A 20,439-nucleotide genomic window follows, 5' to 3' on the forward strand; every position below is an offset into this window, starting at 1 on the left:
CTGAATATGGATGGACTTAAGTGTGTGTGTAAATACTTTCCTGAACTGGGGGCTTAAAGACTTGACGGTAATCTCCCAGGTCAGTAATAACCCCCACATGTTCCCCCATAGAATTCCCTCCTGTGAAAATACCTATGGCAGTAGATGGCAATTTTCAAAGTTGTTAATGTTCAGAGCTGGCTTCTGAGCTTTCACCCCACCACCCCATTGCAGAATGGTTAGCACCCTGCCTTCCTGAAAGGAAGCACTAACACACCGTCTTTACACCAGCTCCTAAAACTCCCTGACAGGCCTCATCAGTTGCTAGAGGCAAGGGGTTAAATTTGTCTGATCAGCAGAAAAATGGCAGTCCGGAATAAAAATAACTCAGATGTAAGCGACACTTTCCCCGAGAATAAGTGTGGGTAATTCAATAAAGCACCTGCCCAGAGATAACTCTCTTCTCAGGGCAAGGGAGGAGCTGTGCAGCATTTTGGAATAAAAATTGGAGCACTTTCCTAAGGCCGAATGGGCAATCGGGGGACTGCTGGGAATTTTCAGTAGCCATTTCCCAGGAGTTGAGAAGGAATCCTTACCTGAGGAGTTCCCAGCCTCTCTATTAAGGGAACCAGGTGAAGTGGGGCATATTTGGCTTCGAGACGCTTCATGCGTACCTCCAAGCGTTCTCCTTCTGTCAAGCGAGCAGCAAACAGTGACATAAGACTAGGCAGTGACAAGCCGGCATTTCTGCAGAGTCGCCCGGAGCTGCCTCCCCACCATCGTCTGCTCTGACTCTGGCTCAGGGGGTCAGAACACCAGCGGGAAAGGGAATCGGGTGACGTGCTGCGGAAGGGGGTGTAATTACAGTCTCCGCACTAGCAGCTTCATTGTGAGTTTGTAAAAGGGCCCTGTTTTGACAGCACAAATCTGACTATTATCAATCAGCTGTGGTGCATTTCATGCTGTCATTCTCCAGGCCCGCTTGCACATTGCTAAATAGCTTCTAAAGCGGAAAGAAATGAAATGGCTAATGAGTGCTTCAACCTGGGTAACTAGACTATAAACATCCTGGCTGGCACTTGTCCTCCACCTGACTTTCGACTCATCATTGTCTATGAAAGGGCAGAACGCAGCGTAAGAAACAAATCTGCAACATTAAGGGGGGGATTCTAGGTATGGGAATAAGCACTGATCTCTGCTTCCCTCTTGACTTCTTACCTTTGATGTAGACCCTGGGCAAAATATTTTGGAAGGGAGCAGCATGCAGCAAATCACAAACTTCTTCCTGGGACTGAGGCAGGAGGAAGAAAAATAAAATAAGTTAAAAAATTCCTTAAGGGACTGAGTATATGGCTCAGGGGGCTGGCGAGAGCACATGGACCCATTCACCTCTAGGGCGAGCATTCAAATCCAGCCCAGTAGTAAAGTAAGAGGTCTGAACCCCTGTGAAGTGAAACTGGAAAAAAGTACCTGCCCAAAGCCCTTTAAACCTAAACCAGAAAGGTTTGTATAGCTCCATTAAATAACTTCCTGTCTGTACAAGCCCAGAAGGCTATATAAAGCGCTCACTGACCCCGAGTCTAGAAGCACATGAAGGAAATGATTTCCGTTTTACTCTAACTTGATGACTTCCTATCATTTATTTTCTAAGGATCTCAAGACAGTCTCTTGATAGGAAGAACTTGTTGGCTTAATTGCTGCAAGGTGTGTGTGTAGATACATATATGAATCCTAGAGGCTGTTACTGAACCTTACATAGTATGTTCATTTGAATTTAGTTCATTTGGATAGACATTTACAGCCAATACTATCAGACCAAAGGTGTGGTGCACCCCAGGCAGACTAGAGAAGTCATACAAAAAGGGCTAGAAAAGAATAACAAAATGAGATGCCACTTGGAAAAACACATGCCAGCACACTTGGGGGAAATTAATCCAAAACACAGACATACAAGAGGGAGAAACCCGGAAATAGTAATACTGAAAGAGTGATGGCCGACAACAAATTGTATATGAGTTTGCAATGGGAGACGGCAGCAAGGAAAATGGAGAGGTTACTTACCCAGTAGCTGGAGTTCTCGGAGATGTTTTGTCCCTGTGGGAGTTCCACTTGCACCTCTGCGTCTTTCAGCGGAGATTTTTCTTCAGCAGTGTCCATGGGTCTGCACCTGTGGCCTACACATCCTCAGGCTCTGGACCGAGGTTATACAGGGAGGGGTGGATTCGCCACCATACCACTTCCTTCTCAACAAGTTCAAAGGCAAGAACTCCGAGGCAAAGGGGACAGAAAGGTGGGTAGTGGAGCACCCGTAGGGATAAAACCTCTGAAAGAACTCCAGTTACAGTACAAAGTAAGTAACCTCTCCTTCTTTGAGTTATTGTCCTTATGGGCACTCCACATTTGGTATCTCCCAAGGAGTACACCTATTATGGGGGAGGGAGCCGAGAAGACAAGTTCAGAACACTTCGGAGAGTGGCCTTACCAAAGGCTGCGTCTGATCAGGAGACAAGGCCACGAAGTATGTGGTTTTGAAGGATACGTGGAGAAGGGAACAACGCCCCAAGAGTTCAAAGGCGGGCGGGGGCTTCTCAAGGCACGGAGAATTAATTAACCTCCTAAGGTGGAGTGAGCTGCCTGATGTGCGGGAAGACGTTGGTCGATTCCTTCGGGAATCTTGTGGTGGTAGGAGGAGCACAAACTGAAACCCCTCCAACTGGCTGGCGACAGGCTCCAATGGCAGCTCGGTGGACTTTAATAGAGCTGAACGAGAAGCCTTGGGTTTTTATATGTAACAGGTAGTCAAGCCCGATCGGGAGATCAGTCTCGGATGGGCTGTGCACACTAAAGCTGGAAACACTTCCACTTTTACAAGACGGCTTTTGTCATGGTGGGGCTTCTGACTGTTCCACAGTTCTGCCTGCAGCTCAAGAGGACAATTCTGCTCCAGGCTCAAGAGCCGTGGAGGAGCCGTGCATGGAGGTGTAACAAGGCGAGATTGGAATGGGTCACAAAGCCTGACTTCGGGGCCAGGAGGTCTGTCACCAGGGGGAGGAGAAGAGGTGGCATCAGAGCCAGAGGAACCATGTTGGGGCTATAAGAATAACGACTGATTTCTCTTCTTTCAGCTTGTTCAAGACTCTGAGGAGCAAAGGTGTTGGAGGACAGGGATATAACAGCACTCGAAGCCAATGAGTGAGGAAGGCATCTCCCAGGAAATTGCAACTAAGTCCTCTCCTTGAGCAGAAGCCCATAGTAGCAGGAGTGATTGCATGTCCTGCCTCAAGCACTGCTTGTGAAAAGGATCCCTGAAAAGGGACAAGAAAGGGGAGGAGGATTTGAAAGGGACATTGTAGCCTGATGAAATTACTTCCAGCATCCATCTATCCAATGTGATGAGCTTCCAGGAAGGTGTGAAATGGGAGAGACACTCCCTATAGGGTGGGTAGGGAACAGGATGGTGCAGCATAGGATCCATAGAGTGGGGGAGGTTCGTGGCCCTTGACCAAAGGGTCAAAGCGGCCTAGGTCATCTGCTGGACGGTAGTAGCAGATGGCCCTTTCTTGTGATACCTGGGCCTCTTTGTATGTGGGTCAGTTGGTTTCTGGAAGACGAAAAACTAAACCAGGTGAGACTGTTGGGCCATCAGCAATGTATTTTCTTTTGGTCGCAGTGATGGAAGTATCCTGGGATCACAGGTCACCCAGGAGTCCTTGAGAGCATGTAGGGACTTGACAGATGCATCACTGAAGAGCTGGGACCCTTCAAAGGGGAGGTCTTCTACAGTATTCTGCACTTCTCAGGGGGAGACTGGAGCACTGCAGCCAGGAAGCTCACAGCATGACTAGGGCAGTAGCCAGAGAGCAAGCTGCTTTGTCAGCTGCACCGAGAGATGCTTGTGGAACTCACACACCTCCTTGGTGTGGTGTTCTGTCCCATCTAGTGGCACCAAGACCACTGAGAGTGAGAGAGAGAGATTGAGTCTGCTCTACAGTCTGAGCTAACAATCAGCTGATTTTTAGCTCATGCGGTAGAGGGTCATGCACTGAGGTTCCAGGTTCGATCCCGCCCGCCAACGACCGGGGTCTGTCGGTGTTACACTTGCTAGGACACTTTGGCAATGGTCTGTCCTTCAGAGATGAGGGCTTGAAATTGGTCCTTCTGATCCTGCGGCAGATGTTCAATACACTGTGAAAATTTGGCGTACTCTTGCAGCCGAGCAGATCTAGGCGGTTAGGGTCCCTGTCATTGGGGTGGAACTCGACTGGTCCTCTCTGTTCCTTACGTTGACGGCATTAACCACTGGGAGGGTGAGGGTGTGATGAGAAAAGTGGTATTTGGAGCCCTTGGCCAGGGTGTAGCATTTTTTGTTAGTCCTCTGACAGGTGAGTGGAACGGTGGCAGGTGTTTGCCAGATATCACAGACTGGTGACAAGAGAGCATCGCTTACAGGCATTGCTCATTTGCCTGGAGATGTGATGTGGATGGAGGATATCCACTTAGAGAGTCTCACTGATCCTTCCTAGTGGACTTCACAGAGTCTCAGCCACGCTCCTCATCAAAGAAGAACAAAGTGATTTTGGGCTGCATACATAGAGGCATTGTTGCACAAAGAGGTTTTGGTCTGTTTCTGTGCAACTCCGGGTAGGACATGCATTTGGGGCTGGGTATACCATAAAGAGTCAGCCAGGACAGAGCTGTGAAAATGATCAGGGGCCTGGAGGGAATGACTCAGTTAGGTCTATTTTATTGTGCAAGTAGATCTTCCTGTTTGGGATGCGTTGGCGGAGGGCCCATAACCCGGACAACACACTGGTAATAGTCTGTGGCATGGACCGTGGTGGGAACAGAGCTGTGAATGCTGTAGCGTGTTTGTGAGAGTACAGGGTGTGGCATAGTCAGCACTGGAGGTGGAGGGAAGGGGATGGCATCTTGGGTCTTATATGGACACTGCAGTTTGTGGCACAGAGAGTTCTGGGAGTGGGCACAGAAGCATGGCATGGGCATGGCATGATGTCTTGCTACCATGTTGGCAGAAGCATCCTCTTGTTCGGATGCAAATTCTGTCCCTGCTACTTCAACCCTGAAACATGTCCCGATGGGGAAATTATTTTCTCCAGCTGCTGTGGCCTCTATTTGTATTTGTGGCCTGTATTTCCCCATTTTCTGAGCAAGAATTAGGAATGTCAATAACATCTGTCTCCTCCCTCCAACCAAGGCTTCCTGCCTTACAGCACGAACTTGAGAATGTTATTGATAAGGAACAACAACAAAAATTGTGTGTCTGTGTGGGTAGCGGGGGAATGGAAGCTACTTCCCCACCTTAATTGTACCATTCACTATCAGCCAATAGTCTAATGCACTATAATAGGTCAACTGCTACCATAAAACAACAGTAAGAGCAATTACATCCACGGCATTAGACCTCTACTACAGGGAAGATTATAAAGCCGTTAGGGATGTTATCCAGTCTGATCTAATCTGATTGAATCCTCCCCATACTCTGTAACTCTGATCAGATGGTTCCTTTCATGATGTGGACAGGAAAGTAAGATATCCTAAGATGTCCTCTGGAACAGAATCTCACGCAAGGCATGACACCTTGTGCCTTGTCATGGATGAATCTGGAAAATGACTGTCTTTGCCAGTCTGCATTTTAAACATGGGACTAGGTGCTCCTTAATAAATCAATGACTTTGTCACTGGATAAAAAAGGAAGTGCTCCCCACATCCTCCTACAAAAAAGGAAGTTCCTAATTAAAATGTGTGTGAATTTTTGATGCTCATGAGAGTCTCTCCATTGACTTCAGCTGATGCTGGATTAGGCCCTAGTGGCATAAGAGAGAGCCAGGCGTGAGTGGGAGTAAGTACTGTGGTACCATCCTGGGCCCACTCTGCCAGGCCACCTCCATTATGTCCCATAATCCTTTGTTCAGCTTCAGTCCTGGGCCTTTTTTGAGCAGATGACGTTCAATCATGCTTGGCTACCTGGAGCTCTTTGGATGTAGACATATACCGAGTAGGCTGAGCCCATCCAAACAATTTCACTCGGGACTGGATGGAGATTTAGAACCCAGCTTCCCAGAGAGGAAAAGCCAAAGTCTCCACCTCCTGTGCCACCAAGCTTCAAAGCTTTTCAGCACAGAAGGGCCCTATAGCCTCACGTTCTCATGGTGGGTGGAAACTGATGCCTTCCGAGTACAGAACTACATTAAGTTCTGAATGAAATTCCTTACTGAAGAACTTAAAGATCAGAGAGACGTGATACAGGCTGGTTATGGAAACCCCACCAATATGGACTTTGATAGTAACCTTCCCAAATGGGACCTCGGAAGCTTACTTTTGTTTCCTGGACTGCCCGCATGCTGCTGGTACGCTCTCGGTCTCCATGGCAACACAAGAATGCCTTTCCACACCAATGGAGCGTTATTGCTACGAGACCCCATAATGTGCACTTCAGATAGCCCTTTCAAGGTCAATCCGCCCGCACATCCAGCGTGGGGATCTGACAGGGAGGCGGGATCAGAGCCCCAGCAGAGCATGGGAGGAGGAGGGCAGGATACATTTGGCTGCTATCATTATATAGGGGCACGTTTGTGTACCTCTAGTTTTCTTAACAAAATGTAATGTAGTGCTCCTGGGAGGTGCTGGGTGGACAGTACAAGAGACTGACTGTGTATCTAGTGTATACTCGCTGTGTGTCTAGTGCAAAACAGCACAGACAGCAGCAGCAGCTCATGTGGTCCCCCCCCCCAGCTCTGCCCAACAGGCTCGACCCACAAAGGGTGTGTCTCCATTGAGGTTAGCCAGAGTTATCTACACTGGAGTTAACTCCTCTTGCGTTAGCCTAGTGGCCACAGTGCAGAATACCACTCAAGCCGCACCGAGGGGTTGTGTTAGCAGCGGAGGAAGCTGGGCTGGCTCAAGCTGTAGCCTACACACCCAATGGGCTAGCCCACTCCAGTTAAATGCTCTGCTGCACTTGAGCTAAAGGGTTTTGTACGTGGATGGGGCGTGAGTCAGGGAAATGCTCAAGCTGTGACTCGAGTTAGCTTTGCAGTGGAGACAAGCCCCAAGAAATCTCACCAGATCAGCAGTTCTTGTGAGAGTCCCTCTGTTTGCGGCTGCTTCATTATTATTATTTATATTGCAGTGGTGCCTAGGTGGCCAAGTTGGGGATAAGGGCCCTTTGGTGCTCAGCGCTGTACGAACAGAATAAAAAGATAATCCCTAGAACTGGATCTAGGAAACAGGCACCTCCTGATTCTGGGTCTGAGCTGAAATCTTAAACGACCTCAGGTAGCTCTGGATCTTGGATCTGAAAGTAAATCTTCCAGAATTCAGATCTCAGGTTCCACTTCAGGGCCATTTCTAACTTAAATATCAGTGAGTTCTTTCCTTGCAGGCTGCCCTGGCTGTCAGGGCCACAAAACCAGTCTGTGTAGTGTTGCTCCTACACCTTTAGATGACACACACACACAAAAATAACCCAACCCCAGTGAGATGGTGAGTAGAGGTGAAGCTGTAGACTGTAACCTGCTGAAATTAGAGGTTTTGCCTTACCAGGGCCTGCTCTATGAGGAGGCAGAACAGAATAGCATTGCCCACTTCTCTAAGGCTCTGGAATACATCAGTCTTCAGCTCTGCATACTCAATGATGTCCTTCAGCTGGTGATGGAAAAACTCCAAGATTCCTAAATAGACACATGAAGGGTAAGACGATCAGGAAAGGAAGAGCAGCAGAACCGAGCTAACCAGTGGCTCATGCAAAGAGCCAGTCAATGCCTAATGTTTCCTGACCATTAACTGGTTTCAGAGTAGCAGCCGTGTTAGTCTGTATTCGCAAAAAGAAAAGGAGGACTTGTGGCACCTTAGAGACAATGCTCAAATAAATTTGTTAGTCTCTAAGGTGCCACAAGTACTCCTTTTCTTTTTGACCACTAACTGTGATCCTGGACTACTAATTATAAATAACCCCCCTCTTTATGAAAGGTCTGCAACCAATAAGCCTGATTCTCCTTTCACACCTGAGTAAATAAGGAAGAACTCACTTGATGTCAAAGGAATTGCATAGATGTAAAAATAGTAGATTGGAGAATCAGAACTGTTCTGGATGCCTAACTGTTCTGGATGCCTACCTGGACCAAGCAAATCTTCCTGACCACCCCATTTGCAAAAAGTTAGTGGTACTGAAAATAAACTTTACATTTATTCCCGGAATCAGTACAGCTTTTGGGTCAGCAACAACAAACCTATAATAATGTAGTTTAAAAAACCTTGAAAGCAAAACAAAATACTTTTTTAAATGTTCCAGATCAGTGATTCATGTTTCCATAGAGAAACTTTCAATAACTTGCCAAGTGTAGGGGCTTTTGACATAAAGTACATTCTGTCATCGGTCACAAAACATCTGATGCTGGCTCTCATTTCCACAGCTAAAAAAGATGCATTATGGAGCCACAGGAGCTGCTCCATAATTAAAGTTGTAAGACGTTTTTCTTTAAAGGCCAGATTGCAATCCCATTCCCAGCTTTCACAAACAGGCTTCCCTTCAAATGATGCATGTGCAGATTCCAGCAACACAAACTTTAGGGAGTGTTTGAGGTTGCATCAGACAAGAGATCTAGGAAATATAATGTCTTAAGCCTCATGATGTTTAATTTAAAGAGACTACTATATATTTATACATTGCTAAAGTGCTCTTCACTGTAACATCTAGACAGTCTTATAACACATCATGTTAAGGACTTGGAGAATAAGCCAATAATGGTTTAGTTAACACCTTGTGTTTGGATTAACGCAGCATGTACGGGGGGGGGGGAGGAAGGGGGAGGCATGCTACATTACGTATCCTAGCACTGACCTGGAGATCCATACTCATGTCTTGGCAAGCGGCATATTTTGGGCATCACCTCTATCAATGTTTTCACATACTGCAGAATGGTGCCCTGTAACTGTCAGAGATAAAAGGAGATAAATTAACTTGAAAGGATGAGTCTCTACTCAGAGCACATTAATTTTAAAGGGGTAACTTTTCTGGACTGGCTGGTGGCTACCAGAGCAGAATGCAGTTTTGACGACAAAAACCTCAAACAATGCAAAACTCGCCTGCTTTTTGCTTTCATTATACACATAAAACTCAGCCCACAAGCTGGGGGCTCTTTTATGGTTTCACCCTGAAGCCAACTCACGGTTTTCTGTAGTTTCCATCTGAACGCTCAGCTCTGAGCACTGGGTTTGTTTGAACCTGAATTGCAAGCAGCATTTGGAGGTGAGAATCCAGTCAGATCAAAAATAGCATAAAAAAGTCTCGCTCACAATGGCTACAAAAATCTCTCTTCAGCACAGGAAAGATTCCTTCTGCCTGAATACTGATGACTGGATGCATGCTATTGACATTTGACAGAGAGCATGCTGCAGAAAAATGGAATTATACTTCGGGGGAGGGAGGGGAATTAGCCGCTGGAGCGCCGATGTTGTGAATTAAAATGGATAAGAGCAACCAGATTCGATGAAAATGTGTGCTGTGATTGAGTTATATAACTGCATCCTGTATATATTTTATCCATGATTCTGCACTGAACACAACTTAGCCAGTCCCAAGACCCTTATCTTTGCTCTGACCACTATCAATCTCAGATGCTAGCTAGAGCTTTGTACACTAAGCAAACACAGCTGACCCTTCCAATTACTACTGTGTCTTATGAAAGTTAAGTGAAAGCACTTTGAGATCCTCAGCTTCACACTGCTCCATTAGACAAGATCAAGATGATGTATTAACATTAGAGCCAAAAATGAACTGAAGCGTTTGCAATGACTACTCTTTGCTGATCAAAAAATTTCCTTCACAAACGTTTTTCTGGTGGAACGTCATGATCAGAAATCATTTTATATGCTGTGAATTAAGGCCCTGGAACTGCACAGATAACATTTCTTCTGAACATCAGATTTATCTTCTGAGAGAAAGCAGAGAAGACAAGAAGAAAGTCGTGTCTCTTTCAGCCAGTGTTAAGAGTATCAGGTAGTGATGGGCAAACTGGTATTGATAAGAACTCATCAAAACCTTCACACAAAATAGGAATCTTTTTAGAAATTAAAAAAAAAATGGTATGGCTCGTCTCTTTTTAATTTTCTTTAATCTCTTCCCTTCCTTTAGTTATCTAGGACCAGAAGTTCCAAAATGTCACAAATCAGATTGCTCCTGTGCATCAAGATCTACCTAGGTATTTATGTGGGCCTCATCTGTGCAGTATCTGAGCACAATCATTGATGGATTTTACCCTCAGAACATCCCTGTGAGGTAGGGAAATACTATCCCCGTTTACAGATGGGGAACTGAGAGACAGGGTAGGTTAAATGACTTGCTCAAGGTCACACAAGGACTCTGTGGTTGAACTGGTGTTCGAACCCAGGTCTCGAGTCCCAGTCCAATGCCCTTCCTCCTCGACCTGCCGATAATGTGCAAGAAGAGGCTCTTTTCATGAGGCTTCTAGCCCCATTGCTCAGCAAAAGAGGCTCAGCGGAACCTGGATATGCTTCAAGTAAATACTGTAACCAACACCCACAACTCTCTTTGAAGTGAATGGGATTCCCTAGCACCTCTGAAAACCAGGCTATGCGTACAGGTGTCTGGCTATGGATGGATGGATGTATTTACACACCTTAATAGAAACATTTTGGCCAAAAGTATCCAAAGCCTAGGCTGATTATCTGACCCAAGCCTCCCACAGCAGCGAGGTTTGCCCATCACTTGTTCCAGGCCCATAATTACCAGGCTTTTGACGATCTTCAGCAGCTCCTCCATCACCACTGCGATCCCTTGATAGCCTAGGAGCCGGCAGATTGTCTTGAAATGAGGAGGCCCCACGAAGTTTCGGTAGGAGCTGTAGATGTGACTGTAGGCAATGTTCAGTGGCTGAAAAACGAGAAGCACAAAGACAATTATGGGGACAGGCGCATTTGCAAGGGTGATACCGAATACTCTTTTCCAGGCAGTGTTTTATGTCCCACCTGTTCCGATACCTTTTTATAGAAGACATAGGGAACGAATACAGTCCATGGCACACTTCTTTTTTGGGGAAGGGGGCACCACGAATTTTTATTTTATGCCTCAGTTTAGAAGAGCGTTTGAAATTGACACCTCTTTGTTGGATGACATCCTCAATGATACCGGTGCACTTCTGGCTGAAGAGTTTGTTGGGCGCACAAGAGCAACAGCCTTGGCTTTTGTCTACATACCATGTAAACAAGAACTGTTGCCTACCGAGGAATCCTTGGCAACAGACGAGTAGGTATTATTGCATACTATCTCCCCATCCCTTTGTCTCATTGTGTCCTTCAGTCGAAAGTTTGCTTGTCTCTTTTCTGTGGTAGCAAAAGGTCTGCATCTGAATCCTGACCGGAACGTCTGAGCACTGCTATCACTATAACTGGGGGCGCGGGGGAAGAGGAAAGGACACAGGAAAGAAGGAGGGGGGGCCATGTGCCATCAGCCCTGCAGAGCTTGTCTTGCCTTCCCTTCCCTTTATTTACTACTCCTATAGCCTTTTTCCAGTGCCGAGGTTCTTGTTCTCTGCTTCTCTACTTCAGGCTACCCCTGCTGCAACCATGGACAGGGCTCCTAAGTGAATCTGTCTCCAGCCAATCTCTGACAATTATTGTTAATGACGGTAGCACCTAGGAACTCCAGTCAAGGCTCAGGCCCCCACAGGTGATGTGCAGACAGGTAAGAAAGAGGGCAGTTCCTGCCCCAGTCTAGGTGTTGGACAGGATGTGACAAATGGACAAAACAGACAAATGGGGTGAAGGAAGATGGGAGGAGGAGGTTGCAAAATGAAGAGCATTTAGCAAATGAACAGAAGTCTTCGCTTGGCATGTGCCTCACTAAACACCTGTAACATAGGAGAGTAGGAACGACAGCAGCTGGTAAGCAAACAGTGTGGGAAAGGACATGAATCAGTTCCTCTCTGTGTCTTGTAGGCATCAGTGTAGGACTCTGTAGTTTTCTTGGCATTTATCCATGTCGGATTGTGTACTAGTGTCTGAATTTGGCCCTGGGGGGGGGGGGGTCGATGTCTCAAAATGGAACTGTGGGGTTTAGTTTGGCTCCTGGCCCGAAATGAATTTCCATTTGATCTTGGAATAGCCTTGGAAACAGGGAGCATGCTGAAGCACTTTGTGTCTCTGGAATATTGGTTGGATCCAAGCAGTGTCGAGAGAAGCCGAAGGGAGAGGCAGGGGAAAGCACTTCAGTTGTGCAATTTGAAAAGGACGCCTGGTCAGTATAACCGAGACAGCTGAATGCTGTGCCTGCCAGGGGCTTGCTCTGAAAAGGACGCGTTTGCATCAGGGTTTGGCACCATAAGAAAAGGGCTGTGTTCTCAATTCCTCTGCCCCCCCCAACAATAACTGCTGCATCAATAAGCAGCGTCAAATATATTCTTCAAATGACATCTGGCAAAAAGCGCCTCTCCCAGTGAAATGCCAATAAGCTCCCTGCCTGTCTTTGGTTAACCAAAGAGATGAGAAAGCAGAAGGGAGGACATTTTTCTGCAGACATGACAAAGGGTCAGGTATATACTGTACTCTAATGGGATTCCCTGCCATTCCAGTAACTGAGCACAGCTTAACCCCCTTTGGCTATGCTACAAGAGGGCAAGGAGTGATGCCCTGCCTGCCAACAGGAGAGGGAGGGTGTGCAGAAGTGGCAGAACAGGACAAATCAAGAACACTCTCAAAAGTCACTGCTTCCACCATCTGCCACACATATGCTGGTGCCAGCCGTGAGATAAATACAGTTATCCTGCAGCGCTGGCAGTCTTACCTGCCCTCGGCCCACTGAGCCATCTCTCACAGACAATTCTACCATTCCAAACCTCTGAGCAGCTACAAAAATGTGGCATTTTTAAAAAAAGCCCACCAGCTGTAAAACCGCTTCCCCCTTTCTAGAGGTAGAATTTCTACTCCCTGACACAATACTCATTTGCTCACTTGTCAATTACTTTAATCAACAAATTAACCATCCGCATCATTTTGTTTAGACCAACAGATTCCTTTCACTGTTCCAAAACCCACTTGCCCATTGGAACTATTAGGAACTAGTTGAAAAGGGATATGTCATTTGGAAGCCAGGAATTCCCCTTTTCCTATGGGATAAGGTCCAGGTAGATTGCAGGATGTCATACCCAGAAAACTAGGTATGGGAAAGTTACTGAAGGTAACTTATAGAAGTGTCTAAATTGCATTCATTAAACATTTTTCTCTTTCACCCAGGCCTGTAGAGTAGGGCTCATGGTCATTAGGAGATCGGTCCGCAGCCTACTGAAGTGAGTGGAAAGACTGCCATTGGCGGCCATGGCAGAAAGAGTACCGGTAACCGTTTTCATAAACTCTTTAAAGGAGCAGGATGCGTGACTGTTGCAGCACCGCATTTGATCTGCCAGGCAGGAGGGAGGCAACCATCCCAAATTCCTGCCAATAACCCTGTACTGCCAGGTTGCAGCCAATTACAGTAGCATCCTGTTGCTGTAGCTTTTGCAACCTATCATTACAGCCACTGGGACCCCTGTGAAACATACTGCTGTGCAGACCAGGTAAGTGAACATGGAAAGGGGGAGCCCCACCGCACTTCCATGCGTTCCCTATACATTTATCTGCGCACAGAGGACTTGTGTGCCCTCCATTTTCCATGTCTTTCTCGCACTAGCTCCCAGCGTGGGGACTTGGGGTCCAAGAGGTGCTGGGAGTCTGAGGGTCCTGTAGAGCAATGGAGGACCTGAGCTGTCCACCCTGACAGCTGACTGAGGAAACTGCGGTGTCACATGAGCTTGTCATCGATGGTGGATTTTCCAAAGCACTCAGTGCTGGCCGAACTCTGCGTCCAGTAACGTCAGTGGGAGCTGACTTCAAAGGGAACAGAGCTGGGACAATGCTGAGCATTTTAAAAATCCCACTCCATGTCTTGTGACGGGACTTTGCCTTGTTGGAGTCTTGCTCTTGTTGCACAGCTCCCTACTGAGGGTCCGTCTACCCTACAATTAAACACCTGCTGTTGGCCCGTGTCAGCTGACTTGGGCTCACAGACCGTGGGTCGCAGGGGCTATGAAACGGCAGTGTAGTCATTTGAGCTCAGACTCTGGGTTTAACTGCAGTGCAGGCAGACCCTCAGCGGGATACCAAAGTCGTTCCTCAAAAAGAAAAGGAGGACTTGTGGCTCCTTAGAGACTAACAAATTTATTTGAGCATAAGCTTTCGTGAGCTACAGCTCACTTCATCGGATACATATTTTCTCCCATGAAGACAGTCGTTCACACTTCCTGCCATCAGGAAGCTGAAGATGGCTCTTTGGAAACATGATGATTCCCGTGATGGGGAGGCATTGCAATTGAAGAGCAACTCCACTGATTGCCCCCTCCCTGGGATGGAGACCTGTTCTCATCATGTGCAGCATTAGCATTCCAATAGCCTCCCACCTCTCCAGCTTTCATCCCACTTCCAGCTTCTGGCTGGCTCGTGACCAGTGACTAACGGAGCTGGAAAGAAGCTTTTAAAGTTTACTTTTCCTTAAAGGGTATGTGTGGGGGGCACTAGTACTGAAGCTGCAGCCGCAATCCCCATTTAATTGGACACTTCAAGTTAATCTATTTTACAACGTGTGTTGCTTGCCAACAAAACAGGATGATTCATTCCTTCCTGTCTGAAAGATGATGTAAGTTTCACCAAGCTTTATGCAAAGCTATGCGGTGCTGTAATAAAAGGCGTGCATCTACTAATAATACCATGTCTTTGAGCAATTAAAATGTAACTCCATTTAAGGGTGAAATACACAGCTTGGATTAAAGAATGTAGGAGGTAAGTGCATTTTAAGACAGGATAGCTGAACATGCAAGCTGGCTTCACAGTACCATCCATTCCCCCACGTGGGCCCTCTGCCTGCAGCCCCTTTGAGCTCTGTGTGCCAGGTGAGTGGCAGCCTGCTCCCGACTCGAGATGATGCAGCTCATGATCAAACACGCATCCTAAAGCTCTGCTGTTCCAAGCTGACGGCATCTGTGCAAGCCTTTGGTTTGGGGGCCAGCCAACAGCAGCAGAGCAGGGCACGAAGACAGGCTGCTAGCATGGTACAGGTGTTTGGGCCAGGAGGCTGGGAGTGCAGATAGATTGGGATGTGCAGAGATGGGTCTTGTTCCCACAGTCTCAGGATCCAGAAGGAAATAGCAGTCGGTCTCCCTTTGCAATGCGCCTGGGAGAGCGTGGTGGGAAAATCCCCATCCCATGCCGAGGTGATCAGCTGCTGCTGGGATCCCAGGGCACAGGAGTTAGCAGCAGGTGTAGTAGGTCATTTCCAAGTCTGCAGGCCCACTGCTTGTTGTCACGAATCCCTGTCTGGGCTTGACAGCTCGCCTTAGAGTGAAAGAATTCCATCAGGCCTTAAGCCGCAGAAAGAAAAAATAATGCCACTGTCAAGGTTCCCTCCCCGCTCTGAACTCCAGGGTACAGATGTGGGGACCTGCATGAAAAAACCCCTACGCTTATTTTTACCAGCTTAGGTTAAAACTTCCCCAAGGTACAAACTATTTTACCTTTTGCTCCTGGACTTTATTGCTGCCACCACCAAGTGTCTAACAAATATATAACAGGGAAAGATCCAGCTTGGAAATGTCTTTCCCCCCAGAATCCTCCCAAACCCTACACCCCCTTTCCTGGGGAAGGCTTGATAAAAATCCTCATCAATTTGCATAGGTGAACACAGACCCAAACCTTTGGATCGTAAGAACAATGAAAAAGCAATCAGGTTCTTAAAAGAAGAATTTTAATTGAAGAAAAAGTAAAAGAACCACCTCTGTAAAATCAGGATGGTAAATACCTTACAGGGTAATCAGATTCAAAACATAGAGAATCCCTCTAGGCAAAACCTTAAGTTATAAAAAGACACAAAAACAGGAATATACATTCCATTCAGCACAACTTATTTTATCAGCTGTTTAAACAAACCAGAATCTAACGCATATCTAGCTAGATTCTTATTAACCCTTTACAAGAGTTCTGACCTGCATTCCTGCTCTGGTCCCGGCAAAAGCAACACACAGACGGAGAGAACCTTTGTTTCTCCCCCCCCTCCAGATTTGAAAGTATCTTGTCTCCTCATTGGTCATTTTGGTCAGGTGCTAGCAAGGTTATCCTAGCTTCTTAACCCTCTGCAGGTGAAAGGGTTTTTCCTCTGGCCAGGAGGGATTTAAAGGTGTTTACCCTTCCCTTTATATTTATGACAGCCACACACCTGAACCCTCTTGAAAATGAACTTCTAACGAAAAGCCTTGCTAGGCAGCCAAGTTCACCTCCTGCAATAGGAGAGCCCAGTCCCTCCCTGTAGGGGATGCATCATATTGAACTGATACTACCTTGTTTCTCAGCCAAAGAGCCAAAAACTCTGCTCCAGAAAACATAAATGCCCAGTCCTATGTGGCATCCACAGCGCATACACAGCACAGAAAATATGTCCTTTGTGAAGGGATGTGTCCAGATGGTTTTATCTTAATGTGACGATCCTATAGGCTGCTGCTGTTATTTATCAGGACTGGGGTTCTCAGTAGAGGAGGATAGCGGGGAACATGCCTGGTACTTTTCCTAGCAGTGGCCGTGATGCACTCTGGATAGCACAGGAACGTTCCTTTAATCCAAGGTGATCACTCAACCCACTGAGCAGAAATTGTGATCAATGTGTCACCCTTGGCACTCCCACTATGGCAAACGTGCTGCCAATGCCCCACTTCTCACTGAAAAAAACATTTGCCTGCTCCCTGCTGCCCAATCTGGGCTTTGCAGTGACAGGCCAGGTACCACCTCCTGAAACACACCCAGCAAGCCCTGGAGGATAAACAGCCCCAGCTGCTAGCACCACCTACTGGTCCCACCAATCCAGAAGCCCTTTGCAGCTGCTGAATATACACGCCCAGAAAAAGTTGCGACTTACACCATTTGGGTACAATCACTATTTATATACTACATAGCATCACAGGCAGATATGGCACTTTGAGGGCATCTGCAAGACAGGTTAATTAACTCAGGTGAGTGGGTCAGGTAATGCAAAACCGCTAATGATTTCCACTGAACTGATCGTGATCCTGATTCAGGCGGTGCTGAGAGGAGGACAGGTGCACATGAATGTACATAAATGGTGCACGATCAGAAGCATTTACAAAGTTAAGCAGCAGTTAACAAGCAGAGAAGTGGGCTGTCGGTAATTTTACATGCTCTGTGTGGGAGCCTTGGGAACCCAATGCTACAGCCTCAATTCAGCTGAATTTTATAGCTGGCTGAGCAGTGGAGAATGGCTTGATTTCTACTGGACATGTGGAGCCAGACTGTTAAAGGTATGTAGGTGCCTAAATGGGAGTCAGGTGCCTAAATCCCTTTTACGATCTGTCTCTTATTCTGTTTCCCACTTCTGGAAAAAAAAGGAAACTCCTTCCTCCTTCCCTGGGTGTCCAGGTCTAAGAACTGACTGTATCACTCATGGTTGCCTCTGAGTTCCTCCCCACTTTCTATCGTAGAGTGGATCTCCACAGTACTTGTCTTTGATGTGTGTTGGAACACAGTAACCTGACTGAACTGTAATGCAACCCACCAATCCATGGAATTCTAACTGATGCACTTGGACCATGGACTTCCTCGAGGGTAGGTTCACTCTGACAAGGGACTTGCTACAGCAGCATGATGAGGTTATACATATATTTATCACAAATTATCAAGGTCTCCTTTGAGAAGCCACATCCCTGCTTGGATATAAAATAACAAAAGAATTCTGACTCAGAGACACTCCCACACATTCGCACCCAGAGTTCTTATTTAACTAAAACAAAGGAGATTACCAAACTAATGAAGAGCTTTGGTAGGGTTAGAAACTCTCCTGCTTTAGGGCATGAGCTGACCTCTGACCTCAGAAGAAATTTCAGGAGGGGAAAGGGGAGGCAGCAGGTTATTACATCACTGCTTACTACAGAGTTTCTTGCACGTGCCCCAGAAACAGTTGATACTGGCCACTGGTAGAGATGCTATCCTGGATTAGATGGGCCCTTGTTCGATCAATCTGGCTATTCCTATGCTCCTATATAAGATGATGAAACTATTCCATTTCCATTGTCTCCTGTTTCTAGAACAAAGGCTATTGATGAACAACCAAAGTATAATTCTGACATGACAGCAGGCAGGGAAGCCTGTTGAACTCAGGCTTGCAGGAGCCCTGATGAGTGAGTCCCTTTGTGTTGCATCATCCCTCCGTACCCTGTGTTCCTCTTGCCAGCTTTCCCCCCTGCAGGCAGGACTCTGCTTGGCTGGCAGCATGAAGCCAAGGGAGGACCTTTTCCCCTCTGCCCCTGAAGGGAGGGCTGTGCTAAGTTAAGGGCCTGAAGCCAGGTGAGAGCTTGTTCACTTTCATCTCATCAATGAGTATTTCCATCCCTGCTCTGGCAACGGCTGTTTGATGGACACAGAAGGGAGGCAGCCTGACCTTGGAAGATAAAGCTAAAATGTCAAGCAATGGGATGACTAAGTGGAGAGCAGGGGCTGCAGATGCTTCCTGATTTAAAATACTTCTTTACTCTCCACTTTGCCTGGTGTGTTCACTCGCTGCTGACATCTGAAGGAGTGCTCACAGACTGCAGACTCATTTCCAGTGACTGAGAACTCCTCAGTGGTTTGAGCTTTGGCCTGCTAAACCCAGGGTTGTGAGTTCAATCCTTGAGGGGGCCATTTAGGGATATGGGGCAAAAACTGGGGATTGGTCCTGCTTTGAACAGGGGGTTGGACTAGATGACCTCCTGAGGTCCCTTCCAACACTGATATTCTAGGATTCTATGATTCTATGAAAGTTCTAATCCAGAGCAAGCTCCCTTTACTGCTCTGTTTCAGGTTTCAGAGTAACAGCCGTGTTAGTCTGTATTTGCAAAAAGAAAAGGAGTACTTGTGGCACCTTACAGACTAACCAATTTATTTGAGCATAAGCTTTCGTGAGCTACAGCTCACTTCATAGGATGCAACTCTGCATCAGATGCTCTGCTTCAGACAGCAGTGAGACACTGCCTGGAAGTGCCGGGTCTATTATGGCAAGTTTTTCGTTTCCCCCTTTATCTCTAGGCTTGGCAGAATTTGATTTTTATTTTGTTATCACTTTGACAGATAACATCCATGTTTATTTTTACGCACCTTTTAATTTGATCTATTGAAATTTTCACAGTCAGGGGAAATTATGCAGAGGTCAGACACTGTGGGGTGTGTGCCGGGCAATAATGATTTAGTGATTGTAGACATCGAGATTACAAAAGTTAAAGCTTTATAACCACACAAGTTGTCAACACCACATGGAAAAATATACAAAGTAAATATCCTTAAATCAAACTTTAAGAGGTTCTCAAGCAGCATGTTTCTTATTTTGTCTATCTGTACATTTCAGTTATTATCGATGGAAATATTCTTTTGTCCACTTGCATGTGTGTGTGGTGAAATCAACGTTTACATACATTTACTAATAAAAATCAAATGCTTCCAAGCCTATTTATCACCAGTGACTCCGACAGCTTACACTGTGCACATCCTACATTTGCCTTCCCGTCTTTCCCTCTAACCAGATGGGACAGAGTCATTTCTAGGACCCTGTGGCTATGATTTTTGAAAGGAGCCTGCCTAGATCCCATTGAAATTCAATAGAAGTTGGATGCCTTTGAAAATCGCAGCCAGGGCTGCTTCCAGGCAAAGTGGAGTACCTGGAGAAAAGATCAGCTGATGCCCCTGTAGCCTGGGCAAAGGACAGAATGTCAGCTAGATTTTCCTGACAGTTTAAAAGTCACCGAGATCTTAAGATTAAAGACAAGCCACTAAGATATTAGATGGGATGGGATCTGAGTTACCCAGGAAAGAATTTTCTGTAGTATCTGGTTGGTGAATCTTGCCCACATGCTCAGGGTTTAGCTGATCGCCATATTTGGGGTCGGGAAGGAATTTTCCTCCAGGGCAGATTGGAAGAGGCCCTGGAGGTTTTTCGTCTTCCTCTGTAGCATGGGGCACGGGTCACTTGCTGGAGGATTCTCTGCTCCTTGAAGTCTTTAAACCATGATTTGAGGATTTCAATTGCTCAGACATAGGTGAGAGGTTTTTCGCAGGAGTGGGTGGGTGAAATTTTGTGGCCTGCGTTGTGCAGGAGGTCAGACTAGATGATCATAATGGTCCCTCCTGACCTAAATATCTATGAATCTATGAATCTAAGTGACAGAGTTTTAATAGGCGACACTTTGCTTTACTGGAAATGGTATTTTAAATGTACATACTACAGCATCTCTGACCCTGAAGAATCTCCAAATCCTTCCCAGAGCCTCCCAGAAAGACTGGCACCTTAGGGTGAGTGGGTGTCAGTACCTTACCTTGTTATAGTGCTGGGAGAAAGCACTGCAGCAGTCCCCATCCTCTTAC

General features: G+C 46.5%; 1 protein-coding gene across 5 annotated transcripts in view; it reads right to left on the minus strand.

The window, feature by feature from the left end:
- Positions 1-20,439, minus strand: part of CYFIP2 (cytoplasmic FMR1 interacting protein 2) — a 77,091-nt gene that overhangs the window by 13,696 nt on the left and 42,956 nt on the right. For 4 of the 5 annotated variants that reach the window (XM_073355218.2, XM_073355219.2, XM_073355217.2 and 1 more), the window contains 5 exons: positions 10,748-10,891; positions 8,840-8,930; positions 7,540-7,670; positions 1,198-1,270; positions 576-670 (listed from right to left, as the gene is read on the minus strand). In XM_073355218.2, coding sequence (XP_073211319.1) covers positions 576-670; positions 1,198-1,270; positions 7,540-7,670; positions 8,840-8,930; positions 10,748-10,891 — 534 coding nt within the window. The remainder of the gene's footprint in view (positions 1-575; positions 671-1,197; positions 1,271-7,539; positions 7,671-8,839; positions 8,931-10,747; positions 10,892-20,439) is intronic. The other variant, XM_073355220.2, reaches the window with a different exon arrangement.

The sequence above is a fragment of the Lepidochelys kempii genome, chromosome 8, assembly GCF_965140285.1.
Source record: "Lepidochelys kempii isolate rLepKem1 chromosome 8, rLepKem1.hap1, whole genome shotgun sequence".
Lineage (NCBI taxonomy): Eukaryota > Metazoa > Chordata > Testudines > Cheloniidae > Lepidochelys > Lepidochelys kempii.